The sequence below is a fragment of the Narcine bancroftii genome, chromosome 5 (genome assembly GCF_036971445.1).
Source record: "Narcine bancroftii isolate sNarBan1 chromosome 5, sNarBan1.hap1, whole genome shotgun sequence".
Classification (NCBI taxonomy): Eukaryota; Metazoa; Chordata; class Chondrichthyes; order Torpediniformes; family Narcinidae; genus Narcine; species Narcine bancroftii.
In genome coordinates, this window is record NC_091473.1 from 184,264,785 (window position 1) to 184,291,481 (window position 26,697).

Consider the following 26,697-nt stretch of genomic DNA (forward strand, 5'->3'; position numbering starts at 1 on the left):
GGGAGTAAATGAAGAAATCCAAGAAGATAGGACAGAAGGGATGGTGGGGGAAAACAGATTCCTGCATGAAATGGAAGCCAAATGTGAGAGCTGGGTAAAAATGAATTTTGTCACAAGCAGGTTGGCAGGGGTTCAGATTGCACAGTCCTCGGTGGAGAACGGAAGACTGGTGTCCAGGTATATGGAAGCCAAACTAAATTCTGCTTGCCACACTAGTGGCCCATGCACCTCTCCCCATCCCAGGTCTCATGGGTCACCTCGGGGCTTCAATGAGGCAGGAGACCCAGCCATCAAAATCACAGCAGGGAACTCCACTGAAATTGCCTTGAAAGAAAAAGGCACAAATCTACACTGACTACATCACAAGTGATTTTATTTTGGAATTTGCTCATCTGTTCTTGGCTTGTGCATTTCTGGAGCCCTATTCAAACACTAACCCAAAAAAAGAAATTACACAAATTGGGGCCTGAGCATAAAATATTCCTGAATCCTCTGACCGAACATACTTCCACCGCAGAACCACCAGCACATCATCCAGGACTGAATTAAGACAGAAATTGTGATAAAGGGACAATTACTTCTCTTTATTTGACTTCATATAAAGTTATTAGCTTAAAATTTACTGTTGTCTGTGATCTTGGCTCCAGATACTCTTCGCTCATGGAGAAATATTTTGAAGGAGGATCCGCCTGCCTTCTTCATAATCATCTTCATCCACATTCACGAGCAGTCTGATCACCTCCTGCCCTACGGCTTGTTTCAGCGAGTCAGTAATAAACACACCTTTCAGTGCCTCCAGCAGCGAGCCATTGATGTAGTCATTCCAGAAGGCATCCAGGTATGAGAGCTCAGAAAACTTAATGTCACAGATAATAGATCCCAAGTCGCGGGATTTCAGGATGGTGTTTGCCTGCCCAAAGAGGTCAAAACAGCGATCCAGGGGGTCCTGTTTCACAGAGACTACATTCCCTCGCAGTACGGATCTCTGATCAGAAAATACAGCCCGCACCCTCAGCCTGATGTCTGCATTGGGAAAGAAAAGAGCAAAGGTTCTGGATTAGTGCTCCTGCTCCATACAGGTCACTGAACGCTCGCTGAAAGGATACAGCCATCAGGAACACCAGAAGCTACAAAACTGCAACAAAGGTTCAACCATCTAAAGGGAAACAGGAATAACCAGCTGTTGTGGGGTTAAAAGGTGGAAGTGGCATGCCTGAATGAGCCCCTTAACTGTCAAACACTGGGTTCCTGATAACTCCATCCCATCAACTGACTGACAGACGCCAACCCAAGAACCACCCCCTCCACCCTCCCACATCCATGCAATGAGTAGACCTGGCATTTTGTTGGCACTAACCCTAACGACTCCCCCTCTAGTCAAGGCCGGAGGTGGCAACAGTGACCCTCTGATGAGGGGACTAGACTCCTGCAGAAACAGGTGGTTTCTTGGGTTTTTGGAGATGTGACACGATCACTTCTGCCAACAAATGGGCGGTTGTAGGGGAGCAGAGAAAGGGTTCTGCTTAGACGGATACAGGGGAAAGATACAAAAGTGGAGGCCGGAACTGTTGAGAAGTTTCTCCCAGCAACTAATAACATGGCACACGACCAAAAGGAAGATCATCATTTTGGATGCAAGTGGGTGAATGTGGCTTTTGTGCAGGAGGCTGTGAAGCGATGGATATATTTCACAACAACATCCTCAATGTATTTTTGACACATGGACATCTTCAGCCTTCAACAAGCTGCCTGTAAAGGGGGGGGGAAGGGGAAAAGAGAGCAACGTGCCCACCGTGCACCCACCGGGGTGCCTGTCTTACTTTTGTGATTCAGTGTTGGGCAGGATGTCACATTGAGTTGGTTTCAATACCCTGTGTGCAACACTCACATCAAGTACACCATTTAGACCTGATCCAATCAGTTTCAAGTTCAATAACCAATGAGAGGGTAGATCCTTTCCTTCAGAGGTTATTTACATTATCCAAACTTCACTGGGCTGACCCACATTAATCAGCTGCACTGTTAGGGCACAGAGAACACTGAAGTATACTTCAAGCCATGAATAATTTCATCTGCACCACAAGGAAACATTAACACAAGAACATGTTAAACACTGAAATTGGAAATGTCATTTGCAAATGATTGGTTCCTCCACTGTACTCAGGACCGAACCCTGAAGCTTTTGTGCACTGAATGGAAACTTGGGTGTGCTCCAGAACTGAATCTATTCTTTGAGTCTGTGTCAGGTAGGGCAAGGAGGGAGTTAGAAACAAGGGCTGGTACACTTCACATCAAATCCAATCAGAGACCAGAACAGTCTCTGTTCAATGGGGTAGCGTAATCATTACTAAACTGGGATGACGCAACATGACTTCCTTGGCTGGGGTTGAGAGAAACTGGGTTTTTATTGTGGTATTAGAGATAAATCGGAAACCCCATTTCAAATATTTTGATTTTGCAGACTGAAATCTTTATGCCAGGGATTCCTTTTTGAGGGAGGCTGCTGTTGACCACACCCGAACTCTCAGCCAACATTGGAGTTGTATCAGTATCTTCAAAACGTCAATACTTTTGGCCCATTATTACACAGGGGCTCCCATTTCTCATTAAACACTGAAGAACGATGAGCAAAGTTTATACCATCTAGTAACAGAAATGCAGGTGGATTGAAGGAATTTACATACGCTGAGCACCATGAACTGTCTTTACATCACTTTCCCTTCATGGACGGACACCTGTGAAAGCAGCAACTCGTATAATCACATCGCTGACCCCCTCCCGCCAGGGAGAAACTGGATGCAGCAGTACGGACATTCATCACATCAAATTTACCGTTGACAAGTTTTCAAAACAAATCAGGATTATACGGTGGTCTTCAATTTACAGCAGATTGACATTGTGACATAATAGCATACGAGAGGCCAGTACCCAGCTCTGGGCCTTGCATTGATACAGGGAATTGGGACTGCTCCCCACATTAGTAATGTACAGAACCAAAATTATAACAGAACCCTTGGAGCAGTCTCCAAAACACAAAACAAGAATCTTTTTTTTAAAACATGGAAAGAGAACATTAAGGCCAATTTAATTAAAAACACATTGCCTTTCAAATAAAAAGGTTAAGACATGCCAAACACGGTATTCTAAGGATTGAGTGGTGGGCATCATATCTACAGATCAGCCAAATAGAACAGGATAGATGGCACCTTTAATTACAAGTGTCAGATTAATTTGAGAATTTTTTTTAAAAAAGAGAAACTCTGAGGAATGAACATGCTGGCAGAGAGTCAGTCGCAAAATTCATTCCATATTAATCTATACAATTTTAGGGTTCTTTGGTCAGAAATTCAACAGCCTGTCTTAATTTCTGTGGGATACATTTCATTGAAATTGGTTAAACCAGCATAGAGGGATTCAGGTTTGGCAGGAAAGCAGGGAGGTGACCTTTGCAGGCGCCCACATGCTGGTGAAGGCTGTTCAGAGATCTCACGCGCTCTCTTGTGCCATATCATCTAGGCTTTCTGTCCAACTCCCCCTTTAGAAAGAGCAGGGACATGAAGATACAGTTTCTGTGATGGCATGCTCTATTTTCAGGGAGATTTACATTTAATTTGATCTCAGACTGTTCAATTATTAAAAAAAAAAGCTTTGAAATCTTGTGGACTCTGCACTCCACGACCATACAAGACAGTTTAACATGGAAGGAAACCGCAAGCAAGGTCGAACCTCCATGAGCTAGTTGCATAGCACACTGCAAGTGCCCGCTTTCACCTCTCTTCCACATTCGTGGAATTAGACACAGTGAGTACCCAAAGGAAATATCTGTACGCATCTGAAGCATCAACTCTTTCCAGCCCATTTCCCTGCCAAGGGCACGGCGATTGAGAATTGTGCCGGTATATCAGCAGACTGTAAGCTCCTGGTGGGGGAGGAAGAGCTCCGAATATTTGAGGGTCTTTCCAGATACCTGGCCCTCAAACCACATTGGATTACACGAGCTGGACACTTTTAATCATGGATTGGATGTGCTCATGAGTCATTTCCTTGTACTGCTTTTTGACCTTAAAATGGTTGAACTGGACCAAAAATTAGAGTTAACTCCTGTGAATTTGACTTGAGAACTCTGGAAAGCAGCTGTGTAACTGGGCAGGAAAACGTTGCCAGAATTATTTTTACAATCCAACCTTTTTTTGTGTCCAGAGTACTCGTATAATCTTGAGGTACACAGCATCATTAATTCAGTTTAACTTCACATCCTGTCACAAGCTCGTTCTCCCTACTGGAAGGTAACCGAACAGCACCATGTAGATGTATCCTCGACAAACACACTTGCAGACGGACACACAAGTTGAATTCACTGACAACACCTCTGTTGAGCATTTTTTCCAACCTCTGGTTATGGCGGGGATAAAGAACATCCCCAATTTCACCTCGGAATCTCAAGCTTCATTTTGTGAGAAGATGTGCACTTTAGTCCAAAAGACCCCGTGGAGACAGGAGAGCAGATTGCTTTGAATGTAAATCCTAAGTTGATTTCCTTGAGGCTGAGGGGACCCCCGTTTGTTTTAATTCCTGCGTTTTGGTGGTGATAATTAGCCCACCAGCTCTTTCTTTGCGTCTAGTTTATCATCTTGCTGTAGAGTGTTAACTGTGAACTGAGAGAGACAGGTTTTGACTTTTAAAACATTTCTGCCACTTGATAAATGTTTAATTTAACAGAACAGATACTGTATCAGACCACAGAAAAATCAGCAACACATGCAGGCCTCACTTTCACCGCACTCAGCCAGATCGAATTCGCAGTGAACTGTGGCAGGTATGCCACTCGCTACGCATATGCACGTTGGAGAGCAGACAACTAGCCACTGTACAATATAAAACCTTTCTACCTTAGGGACCTGTTCAGCCACAAGTTTGCAGCTGTTCACTGAAGTGCGGGAAAACAAAGTGGTAAACACCACAATCGGTGCAAAGGGGAAATGGTGATATGGGAGAGCGTAAAGGAAGCCCTATTATGAAGTTTCACCCAAGGATTGTTGGGCACTGAACCAATGAGCACTCCTGGCCAAAAATATTAAAATCACAAACTTAGACTTCACAAGCTCTAGCGAGAAGGCCAGAAAAGGGTTGTGGGTCTTCATGTTGTTTTTACACACCATGCTTCCATGGAGAGAGCACTTCTCTACAGATTTGTTGTTGAACAAGAAAGTCTGCAGATGCTGTGTAGTTTAGACACCAAAATGGTGGTGATACTCTCAAGGTCACTCTGCATTCTTTCGGGCAAAGATACATAACCGACATTTCAGGACAGAGCTCTTCGTCAAGGTACAAGCGCAAAAAGCATACAGGTGCCTGAATAAAACAGTAAGGTGGAGGACAACTGGGGAAGAAGCACAGGTCCACAGTTATGAAGTAATTGGTGGATATGGGTGGGAATGCAAAAGAGGAAAAAAAATGCTAGGAAGTGATAGGACGGGAGAGCTCTATGAATGGAGATAGTGTATTCTAAGTGGATCTAGACCCTGGATTCAGTTATACCCCCAAATAAAATACATTTCTTTTGGTTTAAAGGTGAAATGACATTAGAAGGCTGAGGTAGAATGACTAATAATCATTGAATCTGCTCCATAAATTGAGCCTGAACTTACTTCTCAATATGTACATGAAAAGGAGCAGATGAGAATTTAAACCTCCCTCCCCTGAACAGTCAGGTAATTGAAAATTGTCATGTCATCTGTCTCAGACAGCAATCTCATAAGTGTCAGGACTGCTGTCAATATACTGGATATTGTGCTTCTGAATTGGAGCAAGCTTTAGCCCATAATTGCAGGCAGATGACTGGAATGGTGAAACATCCTACACTTGTTTCAAAGTGTGTGCTGCAACTAGTTTGCTGACAGCAGGAGACCTTGCTTCAACAATAAGCAACTCTAAACATCGAGAGACTCATTCATCAGGATGGAAATCTGCCTCCTGTTGACCTCACATGTTCTCCCTTGCATGCCAGGTATTCAAGAATATGACAGTCAAAATTTCAGTCTAGTTACCAGGCAAGTTTTCACCAATTTTTTTCCCCACCCGGGCACTCACAATATTTGGAGGGGAGTTATGAACTAATCACCCAGCCCTTCTTGTTGAAATGAAAAATAATGCAAGGATCAAGGCAAATACAGTTACCACTCCATATTAACAGCAAAGCCCAGAACTGGGATTGAGACCAGCTGCCAAAACAAACGAGATTGAGATGAAGACTCATTGTTCATTCGGATTGAGAGATTGGATTTTTATTTTTGATCAGATTGAGGACAGTTAGCAAATCCAAGAATCCTTGCCTTTAGTTTGAAGCAATTCTGGTGCTTCAAGCAGAAACTGAGGCCACAGTTCAGAACTTGCTTCTCACGAGAACGGAACTCGTGTTCCATGGACAGGGACTAGTCTGGCCGACATCTTCGGCACTCTGGCCACTCTTTTAGTCTAGCAAGTGCTCAACTCCCCTCAACAAGTTTAAAGGTTTACCTTGTGCTATTCTCGTGTCAGAACATTTCCTTAAGGATGAATCTTTGTCAGACAGACAGACTCTCTTATCACCAACCTGTGAGTGGTACACCTGCAATTAAATGTTTGATCACAAAAATCCACGGGAAAAAAAAACAGATCTCACGACAGAATCTGAAGTGTGTTCAAGTATAAAACAAGTTACACTACTTTTCAATGAAATGCAGTTAGATTCTATGTTATATTATTGTATGTACATAAAACAAGAGTCCTTGGACTGCTTTTAAAGAATTAAGTTTTTTTTTTGCGAATAATATTTGAAGAAAATCACGTACTGCTTTTTTGTCGTTGATGCTGAGCTTGGACCTACCAGAAACTTCTGTGGCCACATCATGAAGGAAGTTGGAGTACAAGAGAGCCAACCTATGTTTTTTTGAAAGAACGTGTGCATAGAGAGACTCTTCTTTAGAACACATATCCTGCAGATCGCTCAGAGGGCAGAGGGTTTGCTGTCACGTAGGCAACATGGACACAAAGAGGATCAACACATTTTACCAGACTTTTGCAAAGTAATGTTTTGTTTCACAAAAATTCCTCACACCATTTATCTATTTTACTTCTCAAGTGTGAAAACGCGAGGAAAAAAAACTTTGAGGGAGGGGGTCACCATTATACACGAAAGGATCAGTGCACAAATTGACAGGAGGCCTTGTTGTAGGGTTACAAACCTCAGTTCACTAGCAGTGACAAAAGTACTGCAAAATTACAGCTGAACTCGAGACCAATATATTGCCACGATCCGGGTTCCTTCGGAACACAGCGCACAACTACAATATGCTCACAGACTGGTGCACACTTACTTTGAACGAGTAATGGAACAATCCCCTGTCACTGCCCTGGTTGTTAAGAGGTTTTGCTGCTTAACTGTCAAAGGTTAGGTTCTGTCGCTCAAGAGAGTGGATCGGACAAACCAATAGCTGAAGACTTGAACATCAACGTGGAAATTTGACACTGCTACTCACAAAGTGCCTGGGACTCATTTTCAGTAGGAGGTCAGCCGTTAGTCGACTCACATTTTAAGAGCATTATGAAAAGAGAGTACGGAGGGTAAAATTCATGCACCAGGAAATTAAGCAGATTCATGGAAACACTAAAATTCTCATCTTTAGTCCCTTGAAACCTCTTCAGTACGTGGGATATAGTTTGGAAATACAGTAAAATCATTGGTATCTGGAATTCAACCAAATGGCAAAAAAACAGGAAAATAAATTTAACAAAATTAAAATAAGTAAAAGTAAAATAATAGGTAAAAAAATATGCAAGTTGAGAATTGTAAAATAAATCTTCTCTGAAGTAACACATAAACCTTTGGTGAAGATGGAAGCAAAGATTCAGCCAGTGGAGGGAGGGCCCTGGTTGTACTTTGCTCTTAGCAGCTGTTTGAATAAAGTTGTCTGAAACAGCGATGGCGTCACCCAGAATGAAGAGCTGGTTGATGCACTCACTGTTGGGGTGACTCTCTTAAAGTGTCTCCTTAGTAAGAGTTGTCCCAGTCAGCAGCTTTATCTAGAGGGGGTTAATTAGCTATAATGTTATTGTTTGTCTTTCAGGTGACTAAAAATAAAGTAAAATGCATTAAAGTTTATGTATTCATGCAAGTGAAGTTTGTTCAGTGTATGTCTTTAAACTACTTATTCTTAAAGCAGGTTTATTACTTAGGCATTGTAAGAGCAAGTCTCAAGCAACCAGAAAATGGACTTATATGGCATCTACCAAATCGCATAGGTGCCAGATACCAGGAGTTTTACTGAACTCTTTAGTTAGAGTTTGATTAAACAACAGTACCTGTGACTTCTATTGCTAAGCAATGAAGTACATTGGAGCAGACATCTTGCACCCAGAGATACATTTAGCCACAGCAGATCAAATAGGAGACAGGACAGTAATCATGTCCACTTCATGAGTGCAAGCTGGGTCTGCACCTTTTCTATGCTGAGTCCTTCAGTGACCTACCAGGGAAGCCAATTGACAGTTCAATGCATGCTGTTATGTGACTGACCCTCTTGAACTTTGAGACAATGCACCTGGTGGTTAGATGAAGTCACGCCAAAGCAGTCAGGTCACTGCAAGCTTCGCATTGTTGAGGAACTTTTGGTATTAAACATCAGTAGGTGTACAGGGTTAGTATGGGATCATTCACGAAATTCTAACAAAGACCAGTCTGTGAGCATTTGAGTATACAGTTACTGATGGGTAACCTAGAGGCATGCAGAGATGGCTTGATTTTTTTTCAAGTGTAAGCTCTACTTGAGCGGTTGTTTACAGATTGCAATCTCACAATGGTGCTTGAAGTGGACTGAGGAACATTATGGATTTAAGGACCAAAAACCCCACCCAATTATTCCAATATACAAGTATTGACTTGTGGGGATACACACAGCAAATGCAGTGAGATGCAGCAAATTGTACCTTCCCAATCCCAACTATCGAGGAAAAATTACACCATAGGGATTCAATAGGAAAAACGGTCCATCAAGACCACACCATTGCCTCAGAGTAATTCGTTATTAGTGTCACTCTCACTGAGCCACATTGAGCATTCACACTCCATGGACACAAAACCAATAAAAATGGAACTTTATCGACTGGATAAAGAATTGCCCGATTCACAAAGGTTCTTCCCCAAAGGTAAATCAAATTCCATATGATGAACAGCCAAGCACAATTTTGTACTGACTGATCTTATTGGAGGCAGGGTGGGTTTTTTTTTAAATGGTGTGGTCGAGGAGCTTGTTAGAAAGTTCATTGTCAGGACATATTCTTGCTGACCTTCATACCAATCCCATTCACAGTGACCCATAAGTAGCTTCCAACCCCGATCTTTCAATTTTGCCATTATTACTTGATGAGAGGGTAATTGCAGTTAAGGAACAAGCAATACACTCAATTTGATTGATGAATGGAGTTGAGCAGACAGCCACAAAAAAAAAACTTTCCACTTAAAACAGCGGGGCTGAAAACTAGGTGTAAATTCAAGACAAGCAATGGGCAGCAAGAAAATACTCACCACAAGTTGCTTTTTGTAACAGGGGAGCCTGCTTGGTCACTTCGCGGTTAGAGGGGCCATTGCTCCTGCGCCCCCTTCGCTTACCAGCAGCTCGACCTTTCCTGCGACCTACACTGTGTTGCTTGCTTGAAGGCGCAGCTGTCAACAAAACATGCATTTCCAGTCAGATAGAACTCAGACGTGGTTAAGGCTGATTCACTCTGACTGGCAGCAAACTTAATGACTCAGATTGCAGATTTATTGTCAGAGTACATATATAGAATCACATACAACCCTGAGATTCTTTTTCCTCTGGGTGAGACAGAATTACCACGTTAGTAGTGCGAAAAAACTATACTCCATGTACATATGTAAACAAATAAATGTAAACAAACTGACTGTAATAGAGAAAAAAATAAAAACCAATAAAAGTCCTTAAATGGGTCTCTGGTTGAGTTTGTTGTTGAGGAATCTGATGGCAGAGGGGTAGTAGGTGTTCCTGAACCTGGAGTGCAAGTCTTTTGGCTTCTATACCCTTTCCTGATGGTAGAAGAGACTGTAACAGAGTGTGTGCTGGGTGGTGTGGAAGCTTGACAATTGCTGCTGCTCTCTGACGTCAGCGTTCCCTGTAGATATTCTCTATGGTGGGGAAGGTTTTCCTGAGATGTCCTAGGCTGTCCCCATTTCCTTGTGCAGGACTTTTACTCAGGGGTATTGGTGTCCCCATACTAGGGCGTGATGCAGCCAGTCAGCCCTTTCCATTGCACATCAGTAGAAATTTGCCAGGGCTTCCGATGTCATAGCAAGCCTCTGCAAACTCCTGAGGAAGTAGAGGCACTGACTGGCTTTCTTCGTAGCGCCATTTTTGTGTTGGATCCAGGAATGTTCCTTGGAAATGGTGACAGAATATAAATGATGGGAGAATGGATCAGCTTATGATTGAAAAGACTCACCACCTCCGATCCCCAAAAATTCAATGAATCGCATACCTCTGGCTTTCTTTCCTGAAGTCAACAATCAGCTCCCTGGTTTTGGGGTCATTCAGTTGTTGGTTCACCATTCAGCCAAGTTTTCACCTCCCTCCTGTCGGCCGACTCATCATCCCCTTTTTATACAACCCACTACCATGGTATCGTCAGCAAGTTGGCATTGTTGTCAAAATGTGCCACACAGTCACACAGGTGCATAGCGGGTAGAGCAGGGCACATCGAGTTTCTGCTCCCACACCCACTTATCAGTCCTTCATCGTTTCAAGGTACCAAATACAAAACACAGCTTATGTTCTACTGGGTAACTTGCGATCCAATGGTATGAGCAATGAATTTTCTGTGGGGTCCCCACCCACTGGCATATCCATCCGCTCACTTCCCCCATCCCTTTCGCAATCATTTGCTCCCCATTCCGTTCCTCCATCTCCCCCTACCATGTGCTGCATTCTGACAATTTTGCCTTTCTCTAGACCTGATGCATCATCTCAACGCAAAACATTAAATTACACCATTCTCTCCTATTCACTGCTCAGTCCGCAGGATGCTGCTAACGTTGCTTTGATTTTCCGCAGAATTGTACAGCACACGGGGAATCTTTTCAGCCCACTGCAACTATGAAGGAGATGTGGACTTGTTCATTCCCCAAAGCTCAAAGCTTTTCCTGTGAGTACTTCCCTTCCATTCATTTGAATCCACTTGGTATCTCTCACTTTCACCACCTTTTCAGAGTGAATCATGGATGTATTGGGGATCTTATCAGGTCAAAATTGTTGGCTAATGCACATGAAGACTTAATTTTCACGAAGGAAGTGAAATGTGAAGGTTACAGGAGGCAATAGATTATAAAAGCTGACCAAAGTAGTAAGTCTAAACATTATCCTGTATACATCAACCAGTTTCCTCAGAAACTTTTGTTGGAAAACTCAGAGGTAGCTGCACAATATCCTTCCTAAAACAGATGCACACTCCATTGTTTTACTGCAACATCCCCAATTTTATTTTAATGCAATACCTCTCTTAACAAAACATAGCATCTGAAATGCTTCACTAAATACTCTCCTAGCACATTGTGCCATCACTTACCAAAGATTTACATACAAATGCATGCAGATTCCCACATTCCTAAACAATATTTAAAACACCAACTTGGTACACTCATGTCTTGAGCCAAAATAATTGCAACAGCCACTTTTCCACCAACTTCATTGCCAAGCTCCCTCACAGCCATGCAGTGAAACACCAATAATCTACCACCCAACTATTGTAAAATCCCAATGGTTTAGCCTCTGGCTTTCCATATACACTTGAAATTCAGAACCTCTGCTTTCGCACTCCCTGAAAGTTTCCTAGTTTTATAAAATTATAATGGCATGCAATATCTAAAAATTGTAAATTAAGTGCATTGACTTAAGACCACAAGATAGAGGAACCATTTAGCCCATCAAGGCCACTCCATTCTCCCATTCAGCCTCACTCATCTGCCTTCTCCCCAAAACCTTTTATACCCTGATTATTCAGATACTATCAATCTCTGCCTCAAATACACCCAGTGACTTGGCCTCCACAGCCACCTGTGGTAGCAAATTCCAGGTTCACCATTCTCTGGCTAAATAAACTTCATTGCATCTGTTTGAAATGGGCACCCTTCAAACTTGAAATTGTGTCCTAGTCTCCCCTACCATGGGAAACAACTTTGCTATATCTACTCTGTCCAGGCCTTTCAACATTTGAAATGCCTCAATGAGACCCCCCCCCCCCCAATCTGTATAATAACTTTCCATACTTCATAAAATATGACAGTATCTTGGGAGCTAGATTATCAGTTTCGCTATTCTATTTACCAGCAAATCCAGCATTGCCTGCAGATACCAACACTTTAGTCTGCTCAGATCAAGTCATTAGAGAGCCATGGTCTTCACAATGACACCAAGGCAAGAACTTTGTTTATCAACTCCTAATCTGAAACCACTTATCTAACTTCCTTGGTCCTCCATAGAATAATCCTGTTACTTGCGAAATGCCAAAATGGATTGCCCACAGGTAATCACCCCTGATCACATTCATACATTATAAATGGACTTCAGCAAGGACTCCTGTTGCCATAGTAGAGACTTGTTAACATAGAACTCATACCACCAGGTTGAGGAATAGAGTCCTCCACCATCAGACTTCAAAACAACAAACTTAGATTAAGTTAAGGACTTTTACTTTGCAGATTATTATTGAATATTTATTTTCAGTATTGCACAATTTGTTTACATTCTCTCTTTTGTATATGCATCTTTCTTGGGTGCAGTTTTTTTTGCACTACCAATACGCAGAAATTCTGCTTGGCTCACAGCAATAAGAATCTCAGGGTTGTATGCGATATGTACTCTGGAAAATAAATCTGAACTTTAGAAAGCAGCATGACAGATACAGATGTGGCTCAGTGAAATCAAGCATGAGGTTGAATGGATTGGACAAGGTGGTTTACAGAAGGGGCCCAAAAAAGGATCGGGCTTTGCTTTTCCATTTAAAAAAAAGCAATCTGGGCTTGCTCGGTATGGGCAACTTTTGGATGGTATGAAATACACAGGGCAGTGGAAAGATCCGAGGGGGCGATGAGGAAAAGGGAGCGTGCCTTGTCATAGCCCTTGGCCACCAGTGCCTCCTCGAGGGGGGCCAGCGAGAGGCCACAACCCTCATTGGCAGCGGCATCCGCTGACAGTATGCGCTCAGTCACCGTGGGGCCCTTTGCTTCCTTGTGGCTCCGCTGCTACTTTCTCTTGGTCACTTTGTCCACTTCACTCCCCCCACCCCCCCCAACACCGATTTCTTCAGCCCTGGGGTTCTCAGCCATGGCGAATCCTTCTGTCGGTCTCCTCCTCGATTGCTCTTCCTACCGCTGCAGCCGAAAGCTGGGAAGCAAACGGAAAGAAAAAACTCTTCCACCACCCTACCCTCGCACCTTGGCCACCCAACTCATTTTGTGTTTCTCACCTCTGCCAAATCCCCAGAACACTGGCACACCCTCCCTCCCCGACCCACCAAACCTGCTGCATGCTGACCCTTCATCTGATTATCAGAATCCCCTCGCCTCTCCAACTGCATTTGCCTGAACTCGCCCCAAACTCCGTCCAGTTCCAAAAATTCTTCAGGTGCCTTAACACTTTACCCATTTCTTGGCAGAAATTGTGTATTGTACTCAACGCTTGTGAAATACATATGCTTATTTATAGTATTAAATTAGTTGTTGTTTTAAATTTGCAGTAGACCCAACACCAAGAAAGAGTGTGTTTATTGTATGTGTAAGGGGGGGGGGAGAAAAATAAGAAAATAAGGCACCAGGGATGTGGCCTGGGAGCCAAGGGGGTGGCAGCCCGAAAAACCCAAAGCCTTCAGGCAATCTTCAGAGTACATAACATCACATATAACCCCGAGATTCATTTTCCTGCAGGTGAGGCGGAATTACCATGTATTGATAGTGCAAAAAAAAACTAACATGCATGCAAATCAATAAATGTAAACACACTATGCAATACAGAGAGAGGAAAAATATGATCAAGTAAGAGACCTTTAATGAGTCCCCAGCCCTTTTTCCACTGGCAGCTTATCCCAGGAATTAATTGGGTCAGGGACCAGTGGAAAAAGAAAACTGTGGGCACTCTGACGTCAAATGATGTCATTTCACACCAGGGATTAACCAGCTCGACCCCTACTCTCATCTCAGTGTCATAGATGCAGGGCCACACCTGGATCATTGGGCACTTTGGGATAGTAGAAATGCGTCCCAAACAGAGGACATAACCAGCAAAATTTGCCCATTTAATTGTGTTGATGGCTTCTAAAAGCAGTTCTCTTCCATTGTACTCTGGACTCTAAATAGGGGAATCTCTTAAAACATTTCAAATCTTGAAAGGTATGGACAGAGTAGACATAGACAGGTCGCTTCTCATGGTGGGAGAGTAGAGGACAAGCAGGCACAACTTCATGATTGAAGAGCATCTGCTTAGAACAGAGATGCGTAAAAGTTTCTTCAGCCAGAGGGTGGTAAATCTGTAAAATTTGTTGCCACAGGTGGTTGTGGAGGCCAGGTCATTGGGTGTATTTAAGGCAGAGATTGATAGATTCTTGATTAGCCAGGGCATCAAAAGTTATGGGGAGAAGGCCAGGCAGAGGGGCCAAATGGGAAAATGGATCAGCTCATGATTAAATGGCAGGACAGTACCAATGGGCTGAATAGCCTATTTCTGCTCCTGTCTGATGGTCTTATCCCTTTTTCTTCCCCTCCCTTGTTTAAAAGGAGTTCAACATGACCTCACTCACCTCAGCCTCCCCTTTCATTCTTTACAACTTCAGAATTCGAAACCAGTTTATGTTTAATACCCACTATAACCGCAGAATCTGTAGGCCGCAGAATCTGTAGGCCGCAGAATCTGTAGGCCGCAGAATCTGTAGGCCGCAGAATCTGTAGGCCGCAGAATCCGTAGGCCGCAGAATCCGTAGGCCGCAGAATCCGTAGGCCGCAGAATCCGTAGGCCGCAGAATCCGTAGGCCGCAGAATCTGTAGGCCGCAGAATCTGTAGGCCGCAGAATCTGTAGGCCGCAGAATCTGTAGGCCGCAGAATCTGTAGGCCGCAGAATCTGTAGGCCGCAGAATCTGTAGGCCGCAGAATCTGTAGGCCGCAGAATCTGTAGGCCGCAGAATCTGTAGGCCGCAGAATCTGTAGGCCGCAGAATCTGTAGGCCGCAGAATCTGTAGGCCGCAGAATCTGTAGGCCGCAGAATCTGTAGGCCGCAGAATCTGTAGGCCGCAGAATCTGTAGGCCGCAGAATCTGTAGGCCGCAGAATCTGTAGGCCGCAGAATCTGTAGGCCGCAGAATCTGTAGGCCGCAGAATCTGTAGGCCGCAGAATCTGTAGGCCGCAGAATCTGTAGGCCGCAGAATCTGTAGGCCGCAGAATCTGTAGGCCGCAGAATCTGTAGGCCGCAGAATCTGTAGGCCGCAGAATCTGTAGGCCGCAGAATCTGTAGGCCGCAGAATCTGTAGGCCGCAGAATCTGTAGGCCGCAGAATCTGTAGGCCGCAGAATCTGTAGGCCGCAGAATCTGTAGGCCGCAGAATCTGTAGGCCGCAGAATCTGTAGGCCGCAGAATCTGTAGGCCGCAGAATCTGTAGGCCGCAGAATCTGTAGGCCGCAGAATCTGTAGGCCGCAGAATCTGTAGGCCGCAGAATCTGTAGGCCGCAGAATCTGTAGGCCGCAGAATCTGTAGGCCGCAGAATCTGTAGGCTGCAGAGGGTAAAACTGGGGATTACCTGATTCCCAACTCCTTCGTGCTGAATCAGTGTGGCCAGAATTTAAACAGCTCTCCATCTGGTTTCCAATTCCTGATGCAGGTCTTCCATAAGTGCACCTCTCGGGAGACACTGGAATGGAGAGAAATTAAAAACGCTAAGCTGTGTCATGAGATGAACCTTAGCTTTTAAACCAATTTGCCTCAGAACAAATGATCACTAATGGAGGATTAGCTCTGGAATCACCCAAATAACCCAGCAAAAATCAGAATTTAGTCACTGTTATTATGGGATAGAGTAAATATTGTCAGCAATCCTATCAAAGCTTTGGCTTCGCTATATTCAATTCCAACTATTAAACGGTGTCAAGGAAATAAAATGAGAAAGAAAGCAGTGGAGTTAATGTACAAAAACAATCAATAGCTTAACTGGCAAACTTCCTTGGCACCACTCCCATTGTATCAGGAAGTGCTGCAATATGGAAAAGAATGAAAGAAAACGTTCCTCGAAGATGACAACATCCGACTGATTTATATTTAGCAGATTAAAAGATGTTCACCTCTTATCACCCTGACATCATGACTGTTGGAAGGGACATCTTTGTTTCCTATTTATTTACTGCAGAGTGTGAGGCTTTAATGTGGTCATGGAATACACAGATTAAAGTTAAAAAAAAAACAAAATGGTGGAGGTCAGCAGCTCAAACAGTGCCCTTTATGTATCAAAGATAAAAATACATAATTGATGTTTTGAGTTTCAGCCCTTCATCAAAGAATGAGAAAATGGCAGCAGGTGTCCGAACAAAAGAGTGGGGGGGCGGGGAGAGAAAGAGAAGGGGTGTGGCAAAGGCAGGAGTGGAGAAAGGAGGGAAGGGACAGCAGCAATGAGAGGGAGGAGGGATGGCTGAGTGGATGGAAGAATTGGAAGGACATGAAAGGGGGAGGGGAAAGAAAAGGTGAGCAGGTTTAGAGGAAAGCAGTAAAGTCAACGTTAAGGACATCTGGCTGGAGAATGCCAGATGGAAAATGAGATGTTGTTCCTCCAATCTGGGGGTGGTCTGAGTGGAATAGTACACAAGACCATGGACAGACATGTGAGCTTGGGAGAGTGACTCGGAATGGAAATGGTAGGCCACTGTGGTTGCTAACAGAGAGGAGGTGCTAAACAAGGCGATCTCCCAATCTGCGACTGGTCTCTCCAATGTAGACACCAAGGACATAAATAAGTCCTCTGGATGTACATGAAAGGCCTGCTTGGGCCCCAGATCATGGTATGTGAGGAGGTGTGGCCGCAAGTGTTGTATCTTCTGCAGGCACAAGAAAAGGCGCAGGGGTCCATGGCCTTGTGAACTTTTTATTCATCCAGAGCTGGTTCTCAAAATGCTTATATTCTGCAGATTTTTAGTCTATTACCTTCCCTTATTAGCTCTTGATGTATCATTTTGCCTCAGAATACGCGCAGGTAATTCATACCTTATAATTGTGTAAGTGACTTTGAAACAAGCTCAATTCATTTCCAGCTTAATTAGCCTCTCCCATAATCTATAACATTCCATCATTTTGTTTCTTTGAATTTTAATTTAGATACAGTATGGTAACAGACCCTTCCAGCCCACGAGTCTATGGCGCCAAAATACACTAATTAACATACAAACCAGGTGGAAGGAAACAGAAGCACCCAGAGGAAGCGCTTGCAGACAGTGCCAGATTTGAACCAGAGTTGCTAGCACTATAATAATATGGCACTCACTGCTGTGCTCACCATACTGGACTAAGATGATTAAGTTTCATCTCATTAGAAAAGGCAAGATCTAAAAGATTATTCTGGGTTTGTCCACATGAACTACTTCAAGAAGCTGTCTCAAGCGATGTCTTACGAACTAGTCTTTCACATTATTTCTGCCAGTAAATGGGTACAGTCTGTGGAAAGATTTAAATCTAATGATTATTACTTTCCAATGTCCTCACTTTCTCTGTTTCTTATTGATACCATCATCAACTTCTTTAGAGTGTCTGCAAGCACTGTGATTGCAGTAAAAACACAAATGTTGGAGGAACTAGCAGTTCTCGCAGAGCCCATAGGAGGTAAAGTTTTGGGCCTGAACCCTTCCTCAAGGGAAAAGAAAAAAAACAGGAAGTTATTTGAAAAGACTGGTGAGAGAAAGTGGTATAGTCCAGACCAACAGCCAAAAGATGTAAATATGATATAATAAAAGGAAAGGTCACAACTTAGAACTTCTTTAACCCAGGCGGTTTTCAACTTTGTAACAATCATTCCATTTCAAAAGTTTCTCTGAGCAGGATCCAAACACCTGACCAGAAGCTTCATATTTTATTTTCATTCCAGGAAAACAGATTCTCAAATACTTTATTAAACCTTGTAGAATTTACAAATACTGTCCAATTTTAGAAAGGTTTTGTATTCCTCATCTCTTTCCATTCTTGTTTGATATAGCAATTATTCCAATGTTTTCACATGATGTCAAGGTAATTAAATCTGCAGTTTTCACAATGACGTGCATCTTTCTTTTAGAAGGCAGATAATTAATTAATAAAAGCTCTTACCTGCAAGACTGGGTGCTTATTCTTGGCAAGTGACACTTTTCTTGCATCATGGTTTAATTGTAAAACCTGCTTTTAGGTTTACCAAAGTCAAGACAAATATTCCCAGTCTATTTTAGGTGGATCAGTTACAGTTTAGTGGAGACACTAAATATCGGAAGGGGGGGAAAAAAAAGCAATCTGCTGGAGGAACTCAGCGTCAAGCACCATCAGGGTGGGTGGGAGGGGAACATGAACTGTTGATTCTGCGGGTCAAAATTCTTGATCACTGCCCCAGTTGATCTTGATCCTGATCCAATCTCGGACAACCTTCTTCACTGTCCACTATACCACCAATGCGAGTGTCATCATTAACAATATTAATTCCATTCCCATCCATATCATTATTATCGATGACAAACAGCAGCACACCAAGCACTGATCCCACAGGCCTTTCACTATCAACCTCCCTCCATCCACCAAGCCGTTCACCCTGATCCCCACATCACAGGGAAACATGGTCTTTCATACAAACTACTTCCACTGCCCTGCCATCATCTGTACTCTTCATCACTATTTTAAAAAACTCAATTTGCTAGATCTGACTTTCCATGCCCAAAGCCATGCTGACTTTCCCTCGTCAGACCTTGCCTTTCCAAAGGCTGATTGATCCCATCGCTTAGAATCCCTTCCAGGAACTCTCCCACCACTGGCCCTGCAGTTCCTGACTTCTCCTGGCAGCCTGAAAGAAAGGCATATCAACCACTCTCGAGTGTTCCGGTACCTTTAAAGTAAATTGGAAGAATACAAAAGTCTCTCCCATAGCAAGGGATGATAGAAGAAGGGTTGGTGAAAATTTGTGGAGAGATCAGGAAGAAGAGGTTTAGATCATTGATTTGGTTTAGAGCAGTGATTTTCAAACTTTTTTTCTTTCCACTCACATTCTACTTTAAATATAATCACCTTTACCTTATACCATAGTTAAGATGGTTAAGAACCTCTACTCTGGATCCAATTGTTATCAAAATTTTTGCTTGAGTAAAATTGTCTATGCCTATTTTCTTTGGAGTTATGAAACCATGCACATAATGAGTCAATTAGGGATAATTGAAAGTGGTTTTCGAACATTTCCTTTCCACTCAAATACCACTTTACGTAATCCCTTACTAATCATAGAGTACCTATGGCATAGGGATTGTGTAAGATATTATGTGAGTGGAAAGAAAAGTTTGAAAACCACTGGTGTAGGCTAACAGCAATGGCGGCTTGAGAAGATGGTGGCTGCAGGGGCTGGGTGCTCTGACCTTTTCTCAGTTCAGAAGGAGGTAATAACTTCAGACCTGATGAACTTCAAACTATATATCCTTTATTCGCAAGCTTGCATTATTCAATTGATATACAGTCTCGCACATAAAGATTAGATATCTATAACCACCTGAGCCTCAAGCAAGGTTCGAGGCTGCTTCTTATACATCAGTTGTCAGGTACATTTGCATATTGTTGTCAGACACCACGAATTAGGGAAGGGGTGGCCAACATTTTAATTTAGACTTACAGCATGGTAATGGGTTATTTCAGCCCACAAGTGCGAGCCGCCCAATCAACCTACAGTCTGCCATGTACTCATGGGCCAAAATGGCCTGTTACTGTGCTGAATGTCTAAATTAAAATTAAGAGTTGACCCGGTGCTGTGCACCTCAGCCTTGATCAGCTCAGCAGGCAGTAATCTAGACAGCTTGATCAGTTCCTCTGCAGCCATTGTACACACAAATCAGAACCATTGTGCACATAATAGTTCATTAAGATGGTAAGAGATAGTTAAACCATATCTTAATTCTTCCTGCTCTTTTACAACATTGCTCATAATGACAATCAATCACATTTGAATTTAGAGAACCTAAATGATAGCATAGGTTATTTGAAGTTCCTGATTTAGACTTTCCTTTTCATTTCAGTTATGATTTGTAAGTTTTCTAGATAATAGTAACATAGAAACAGGAGTAGGAAACCCACTCCACAAGTCCAGTCCTTTAGTACCTTGTGATCTCGTGATATGGTGTGACCTGAGGCTGTCTCAGTGTGGACAAGATAAAAATGATGATCGTAACTAGCCCTGTGACCGTAGGAGATGCTCGACTTGCACCCACAGCTCTTTCCTCACCACCATCCAGGGCCACAAACAGTCCTTCCAAGTGAAACAGTACTTATGCATCTACAGGGGTTATTTACTGTATCCGGTGTTCCCATTGTGGTCTTCTCTACCTCAGCAAGACTGGGAGATCTCTCTCGAGCACCTCGCCACTGTCTGCAGCAATCTCCCAGTGGCCACCCATTTCAATTCCCTGTCCCATTCCCTTACTGACATGTCAGTCCATGGTTTCATGCACTGCCAGACTGAGACCACCCACAAATTGAAGAAACAATACCTCATCTTCTGTCTGGGCACCCTCCAACTGGAAGCATTAACTGCTCCAGTTTCCATTAAACTCCCCCCACCTCCATCTTAGTCTCAGTCTCTTTTCCTCTCGTTCAATCGCTCTCTTCCCAAAAATCAATTTTTACCGTTTCTCTCATCATATCCAATTAACACCTTTTGTTTGTTAGTCTTTTCCCCCATGGATACTGTGATACCCGGTGAGTGCCTCCAGCATTTACTGTGTTTTTACTGAAATGATGACTGACCATTTCTACCCATGGATGTTGCCTGACCAGTAGTTCATTGTTTGCTTAACATTCAACATTTTTTGAGGCAAAGAATTCTAAATAAGCTGTTTTTTTTGGTCCAGATTTCACCTATTTCAGGATTGAATCTTTCCACCCCCCCCCCCCCCTCCCCATGACCTTGTTCTAAATTTAAGACTGTGACTCCCTAACCTTGAAGTATGGCACTAGAAATGTCATGCCTCTTTGTTAACAAAGATGATTCAGGCCAGGCTCACAATTCTGGTGTCACCCACCCTGAATATGACCTGACTCTCTGGTCTACAAGCTTTTTCCATGAACACTCAAAGTTAGACATTCAGAACTGCTGGAAAACCATCGACTTGGTGACAGACACACTTTGGCCTGCCTGAAACCTTTTTGTTCTTTTAGAACATGAAAATGTTGGTGAGGGAATGCTGCCGACTGGCACATTCTAAGCTGCAGGAATATGTACAAAGAAATGCAATGAAACTTGGTGTAGCCAACATGAGGGCACTGTGGGGAAAGACCACAGTCTAGAGTCCTCCCATTACCAGGCACTAAGGGACTGAGATTGAAGGGAAGCCCTTCAAACAACTGGGGGGGGGGGGGGGGGGGGGGGGGGGAGAGAGAAATGGCAAGGTGTCACGCTGACAGTAATGGTGTAAATGGAATTGAATGTAACAAGACAGTGAAGGTAATGTATGGATCTGAATGGTTTTACCTTCCTACATAATTTGTTGTGATAAAGTCTATTATTGCAAAAATAATGTGACCTCAACACAGCCACATTAAGGCAACCCAATTTCATGTGATGGTGCCACCTACTCTTACATTAAAACCCACAGATGCCTTTTGTTTTCCTTTGACCACTATCGAAAAGTCACAACTTGGAAAATTGAGGATCTTTAGAAAATTCTGAACAGCATATTTGAAATTTTATGTGTTACAGAATATGTCGTGTTTTATATTGCATACAGATATGTTTTTGGGAGATAAATTGTGGCATTTTTTTTTTAAGTGTCAGTCACATACAAATACTTCAAAACAGATCCCACTTAAAACATTGGAGCGCTGCTAAAGCCAGACAGTCCGGCTCCGAATGCCTATGCAAAAGCTGTGGGGAGTGCCTATAGAGACTTCACTAATGGATTGTGGTTTTGAAAAGCAACAGATGAAAGAACTCATTGGAGCTGCAGGCTGTTTGAGTACAGTGTGCTGTTCTAGGAGTGTCATATGGTTTTGCAAGTAGAGAGAGTCAAACAGGCTTTTCTCAGAGAGAGAGAACGAGAGAGAGCACATTCAGTTCAGTAGCAGCAGCCATTTTGAAGACAGGTTGTGAATGCTTAGTTCAACCTGGTTAAAGCCTTTGTGGTCCATACAAGAGGAGAGGACTGGCTACCTAATGTTTCACTTGAAATACCTGAAAGAGGTATCATCTCGAAAACCCTGATGGGGCAAGTTTCTTCAGCAAGACATTTATGTGGCTGATTACAAAGGATCAGTATGTGTCCAGCGATTAACAAATCTCTCTCTAAAAACTGACAAGAACCTTCCTGAGCAGTAATCATTTATTTTTCAAGCGCCAAAGCCTGGTGAACTTCATAAATGTTAAATTCTGTGCACAGTATAAGAATTGCCTGCAACCAGTGAACTTGGACAAATGAGAAGTGAGATTGGACTGTGAATTAAAATTTTTTTCTAAACTTACACACAAATTACATACACGTGCGCTTAGAATTAGAAGGGGGTTAAGTTAGTTAATAGTGATAATTTAAAGTTTGATCCTATTTTTACGTTTAAAGATAATTAAAAGCAACTTTTGTTTAACCATTTGTCTTGGTGAATATCTTTTGCTGCTGGGTTTTGGGGTCCTCTGGGCTTGTAACACTGTCTCCCTCAAAAGAAATATCATGTGCTGCAGATCTGTCAATTTTAATTATTTTCACCATTAACAAGTTTGAATTTAGAAACTTCCTTCCTGTGACTATTTTTGGATTATCTTGAACTGATGGCAATGTTTTCTTCCTGTGAAAATGAATACTAAAAAAACCCAACTAAATCACAACTTCTGAGAGTGAGGCGTTACAATTAAATCTTACAAATGTGTGTCAGTTTGAAAATAAAATACAATTAGACAAAGAACAGCAGCTTTCTGGGGAAGATTCTAATCCTGCACCTTGCAGCTTCAGGAGTCTAACTCAGCCTTGACTTTGGGCACTGCCTGTGCAGCATTTGTAGGTTTTCCAGACCCCACTGATAGATATCCTTCTGATGCTCTCACACTCAGAAGAAAGGCTACTGTAAAGACACAGAAATGCTGGAGGAACTCAGCCACTCTCGCAGTGTAAAGTCACATTAACATTGTTAATGTTATTCAAGATACAAGTAAAAAGAAGGCAGGCATCTGAATTAAAGACTGGGGAGAGAAAGAAGGGGAGATAAGAGGGGGAGGAGTCCAGACCCAACAGAAAAAAACTGTTTATTGGAAAAGAAGAATGGTGAGAAAATGGAAAAGTCAATGTTAACCCCACCTGGTTGGAGGCGACTAGATGAAGACCACCTGCAAATTAGAGGGTGAGGTGTTGTTCCTCCAATTTGCAGGTGGTCTCAGTCTGGCAGTGCATGAGACCATGGACAGACATGCTAGCAAGGGAATGCAATGGTGAATTAAAATGGATGACCACTGGGAGATCCTCTTTATTGCACAGACAGAGCTGATATGCTCAACAAAGCAATCTCCCACTCTGCATTCAGCCTCTTCAACGTAGAGGAGACCACAATGGAAGCACTGGATGCAGATGACCCCTGCAGACGACTGTACACTAGTGTAGGCTCAGAACCAAAGGGATCATGAGGAATTCAAGGCATTAGAGAATACAAGGTATAGGAGCAGAAATAGGCAATTCAGGCCACCAAGTCTGCTATTTAATCATGAGCTAATCTATTTTCCCCACTCAGCCCCACTGCCCAACCTTCTCTGTAACCTTTGATACCCTGGCTAATGAAGAACCTATCAATCTTTGCCTGAAATATACCGAACAACCTGGCCTCCACAACTACCTATGGCAACAAATTCCACAGATTTACCACTCAGGCAGAAAAATAATTCCTCCGCATATCTGCTCTAAGCAGATTCCCTTCAATCGGACGTTGTGCCCTCTTGTCCTAGACTCTCCCACCGTGGGAAACAACCTTTCTACATCTACTCTCTTCATGCCTTTCAACATTCAAAATGTTTCAATATTTCCCCCCCACCTTAATTCATGAGTACAGGCCTGGAGTTGTCAAACGGTCCTCATATGATAACCCAAACAACCCCCGTGAACCTCCTTTGAACCCTCTCCAACTGCAGCACATCCTTTCTTAAATGAGGAGCCCAAACCTGCTCACAATACTAGCAAGTCTCACTAATTAATGCCTTATAAAGCTTCTTCTATTTAAAAGGCTTTTTATGGAGCTGATCCCTCAAATGTTTTCTTTGTGCCATCAGATTTAAGCAACCAGAAAAAAAATAGCAGAAAATAAATAGGTGAAAAAGTAGGGTAGTTTAAAATTGGTGCACCTCACTGTTAGCTCTCCATTCAGGCAACATACAGTCTCAAAAACCAGAAAACACACTCATCTGGCATCTGCCAACCCCTTGTTGGTACCAAACACCAGGGGTTTTACTGTACAGCTGAAATGGCAGAAAGCAAAGACACATTCACTACTATTGAAGGCTATTTTTATAATACAGGTACACAATCCTTTTTTATCCGGAACCCTTGGGGGACAGTGTGTTCCGAATTTCGGATTTTTCTGGATTTCGGAAAGGCCGCCCGAATTGTGCTGCAGTATCCACCCCCACCAGTCACCGGCCCGCCTCCACTGACCGCTAGTTAGAGGGCATATAAGAATCAATTACATTAGCAGCACAGTAGCTGCACTTTGGCCATGTCAGTGAAGCCAACTGGTTACTTATTCAGTGAACCAAATTGAGTCGTGTGACAATCCAGTTGGCAAATCTACTAGGCTGTTGTAATGCCATTTCTAGCTACAAATGCGATCAAATGCCACTGCTTGGGAAACCTCGCCTCAGCATTCACTCTGTCAAAACATCCTCAAAAATTGATTAAATCAGCTTGTCCTTTTGAAAAATCACACTAGCCTCAATTCCAGGGAAAAACTTCTCTGAACTGCTTTCGGTGGACTTTCTGTTCCCACTCCCTTCTCCCCAAGTTGCTCGCTTTAAGAACAAACAGGATGACCTCAGTCATCTCACCGCTCCTCATCCCAGACTGGCCCCAGTCGTCCCCACCACCCCCCCCCCACCGCAGACTGGCCCCAGTCGCCCCCCCCCCCCGACCGCAGACTGGCCCCAGTCGTCCCCGCCCCCCCCCTACCGCAGACTGGCCCCAGTCGCCCCCCCCCCCGACCGCAGACTGGCCCCAGTCGTCCCCGCCCCCCCCCCCCCGACCGCAGACTGGCCCCAGTCGCCCCCCCCCCCGACCGCAGACTGGCCCCAGTCGCCCCCCCCCCGACCGCAGACTGGCCCCAGTCGCACCCCCCCCCGACCGCAGACTGGCCCCAGTCGCCCCCCCCCCCGACCGCAGACTGGCCCCAGTCGCCCCCCCCCCGACCGCAGACTGGCCCCAGTCGCCCCCCTCCCCCGACCAGACTGGCCCCAGTCGTCCCCCCCCCCGACCAGACTGGCCCCAGTCGTCCCCCCCCCCCGACCAGACTGGCCCCAGTCGTCCCCCCCCCGACCAGACTGGCCCCAGTCGTTCCCCCCCCCCCCCCAACACCGCAGAGCCTGCCCTAGATCCGCAAGACTTGGCCCCAGCCCCAGACCATCCCACCATACCTGCTCTGCCCCGCTTCTGACAGACGTAGGACAGCAGGTCGTGCCGGGTGATCACCCGGAGCAACTGCAGCAGATTCCCGAAGTTGGCTTCGTCGCACAGGCCTCTCCGCTCTAGCTCGTAGAGCAGTCGTTCGCCGCTCTTGGGCCGATGAAGGCGGATGGTGTCCCAGGCGGAGTTCTCGGCCTTCTCTTCTTCCTCCTCCTCGTCCTTCCTGCCGGCCGCCGCCCAAGCGGCCTGCCTCAGCGGGTACGCCTCGTCCAGCAGGAAGGTCAGGGCCTCGACGTCAGCCTGGCTCAGCTGCGAGCCCACCAGCTCGAACATCTGGTGCAGGGACAGCATGCGGTGGCAGGCCAACGCCTCGTCCTCCTCCCACCACCCTCGCTTGACGGTCGCCATTTTCCCGGGGCCTGCTCGTCGAACGGTGTTTACCTGCTGCGGGCCGCCGCGCATGCGCTGAACCTCCGCCCTGGGGCACGATTGCGCGCCTGGGACCTGGCGGCGTCACTCGGCCTTTGTGACGCAACCCCAACCGCCTCGCACCGGCTTGCCTGCTCCCGCTCAAAAGAAACGGCCCTTAACGACCAGGGGGCGGCGGCAGTGCGTGGTCTACGCTCCTTTGCGGTGGAGCACGGAAAAAAAAAGAGGTTTGCCCACTTCACCGTTCGAAATACGAGGCAGTTTTCAAATAATGTTGTTCCCCGCGACAGAGAGTGGCGGATTAATGAGGCACCGGACCCCGTTTCTAATTTCCCCACGTCAAAGCTCGGCCGATACGTCTGCGCAGCAGTCCCGACTGCTATCGATTGATGACGTAGGGGGC

General features: G+C 44.4%; 1 protein-coding gene across 6 annotated transcripts; it reads right to left on the reverse strand.

The window, feature by feature from the left end:
- Positions 1–563: 563 nt before the first annotated feature.
- dedd1 (death effector domain-containing 1) lies at positions 564–26,697 on the reverse strand. 6 transcript variants are annotated; one of them, XR_011358123.1, is made up of 6 exons: positions 25,877–26,697; positions 15,830–15,940; positions 9,563–9,700; positions 6,866–6,918; positions 3,727–6,607; positions 939–1,023 (listed from the first exon to the last, which is right to left on the reverse strand). XR_011358123.1 is itself a non-coding variant. In XM_069940117.1 (6 exons), the coding sequence occupies exons 1-6, from the start codon at positions 26,325–26,327 to the stop codon at positions 4,645–4,647; spliced, it is 855 nt and encodes a 284-aa protein (XP_069796218.1). In that variant the 5' UTR covers positions 26,328–26,696; the 3' UTR covers positions 2,810–4,644. The 6 variants fall into 6 exon arrangements, 4 of the variants coding, with proteins under 4 accessions (XP_069796215.1, XP_069796218.1, XP_069796217.1 ...); XM_069940117.1 differs by lacking the exon at positions 939–1,023 and having other exon boundaries at positions 2,810–4,655; positions 6,517–6,607; positions 25,877–26,696; XR_011358124.1 differs by lacking the exon at positions 939–1,023 and having other exon boundaries at positions 4,573–4,655; positions 6,333–6,607.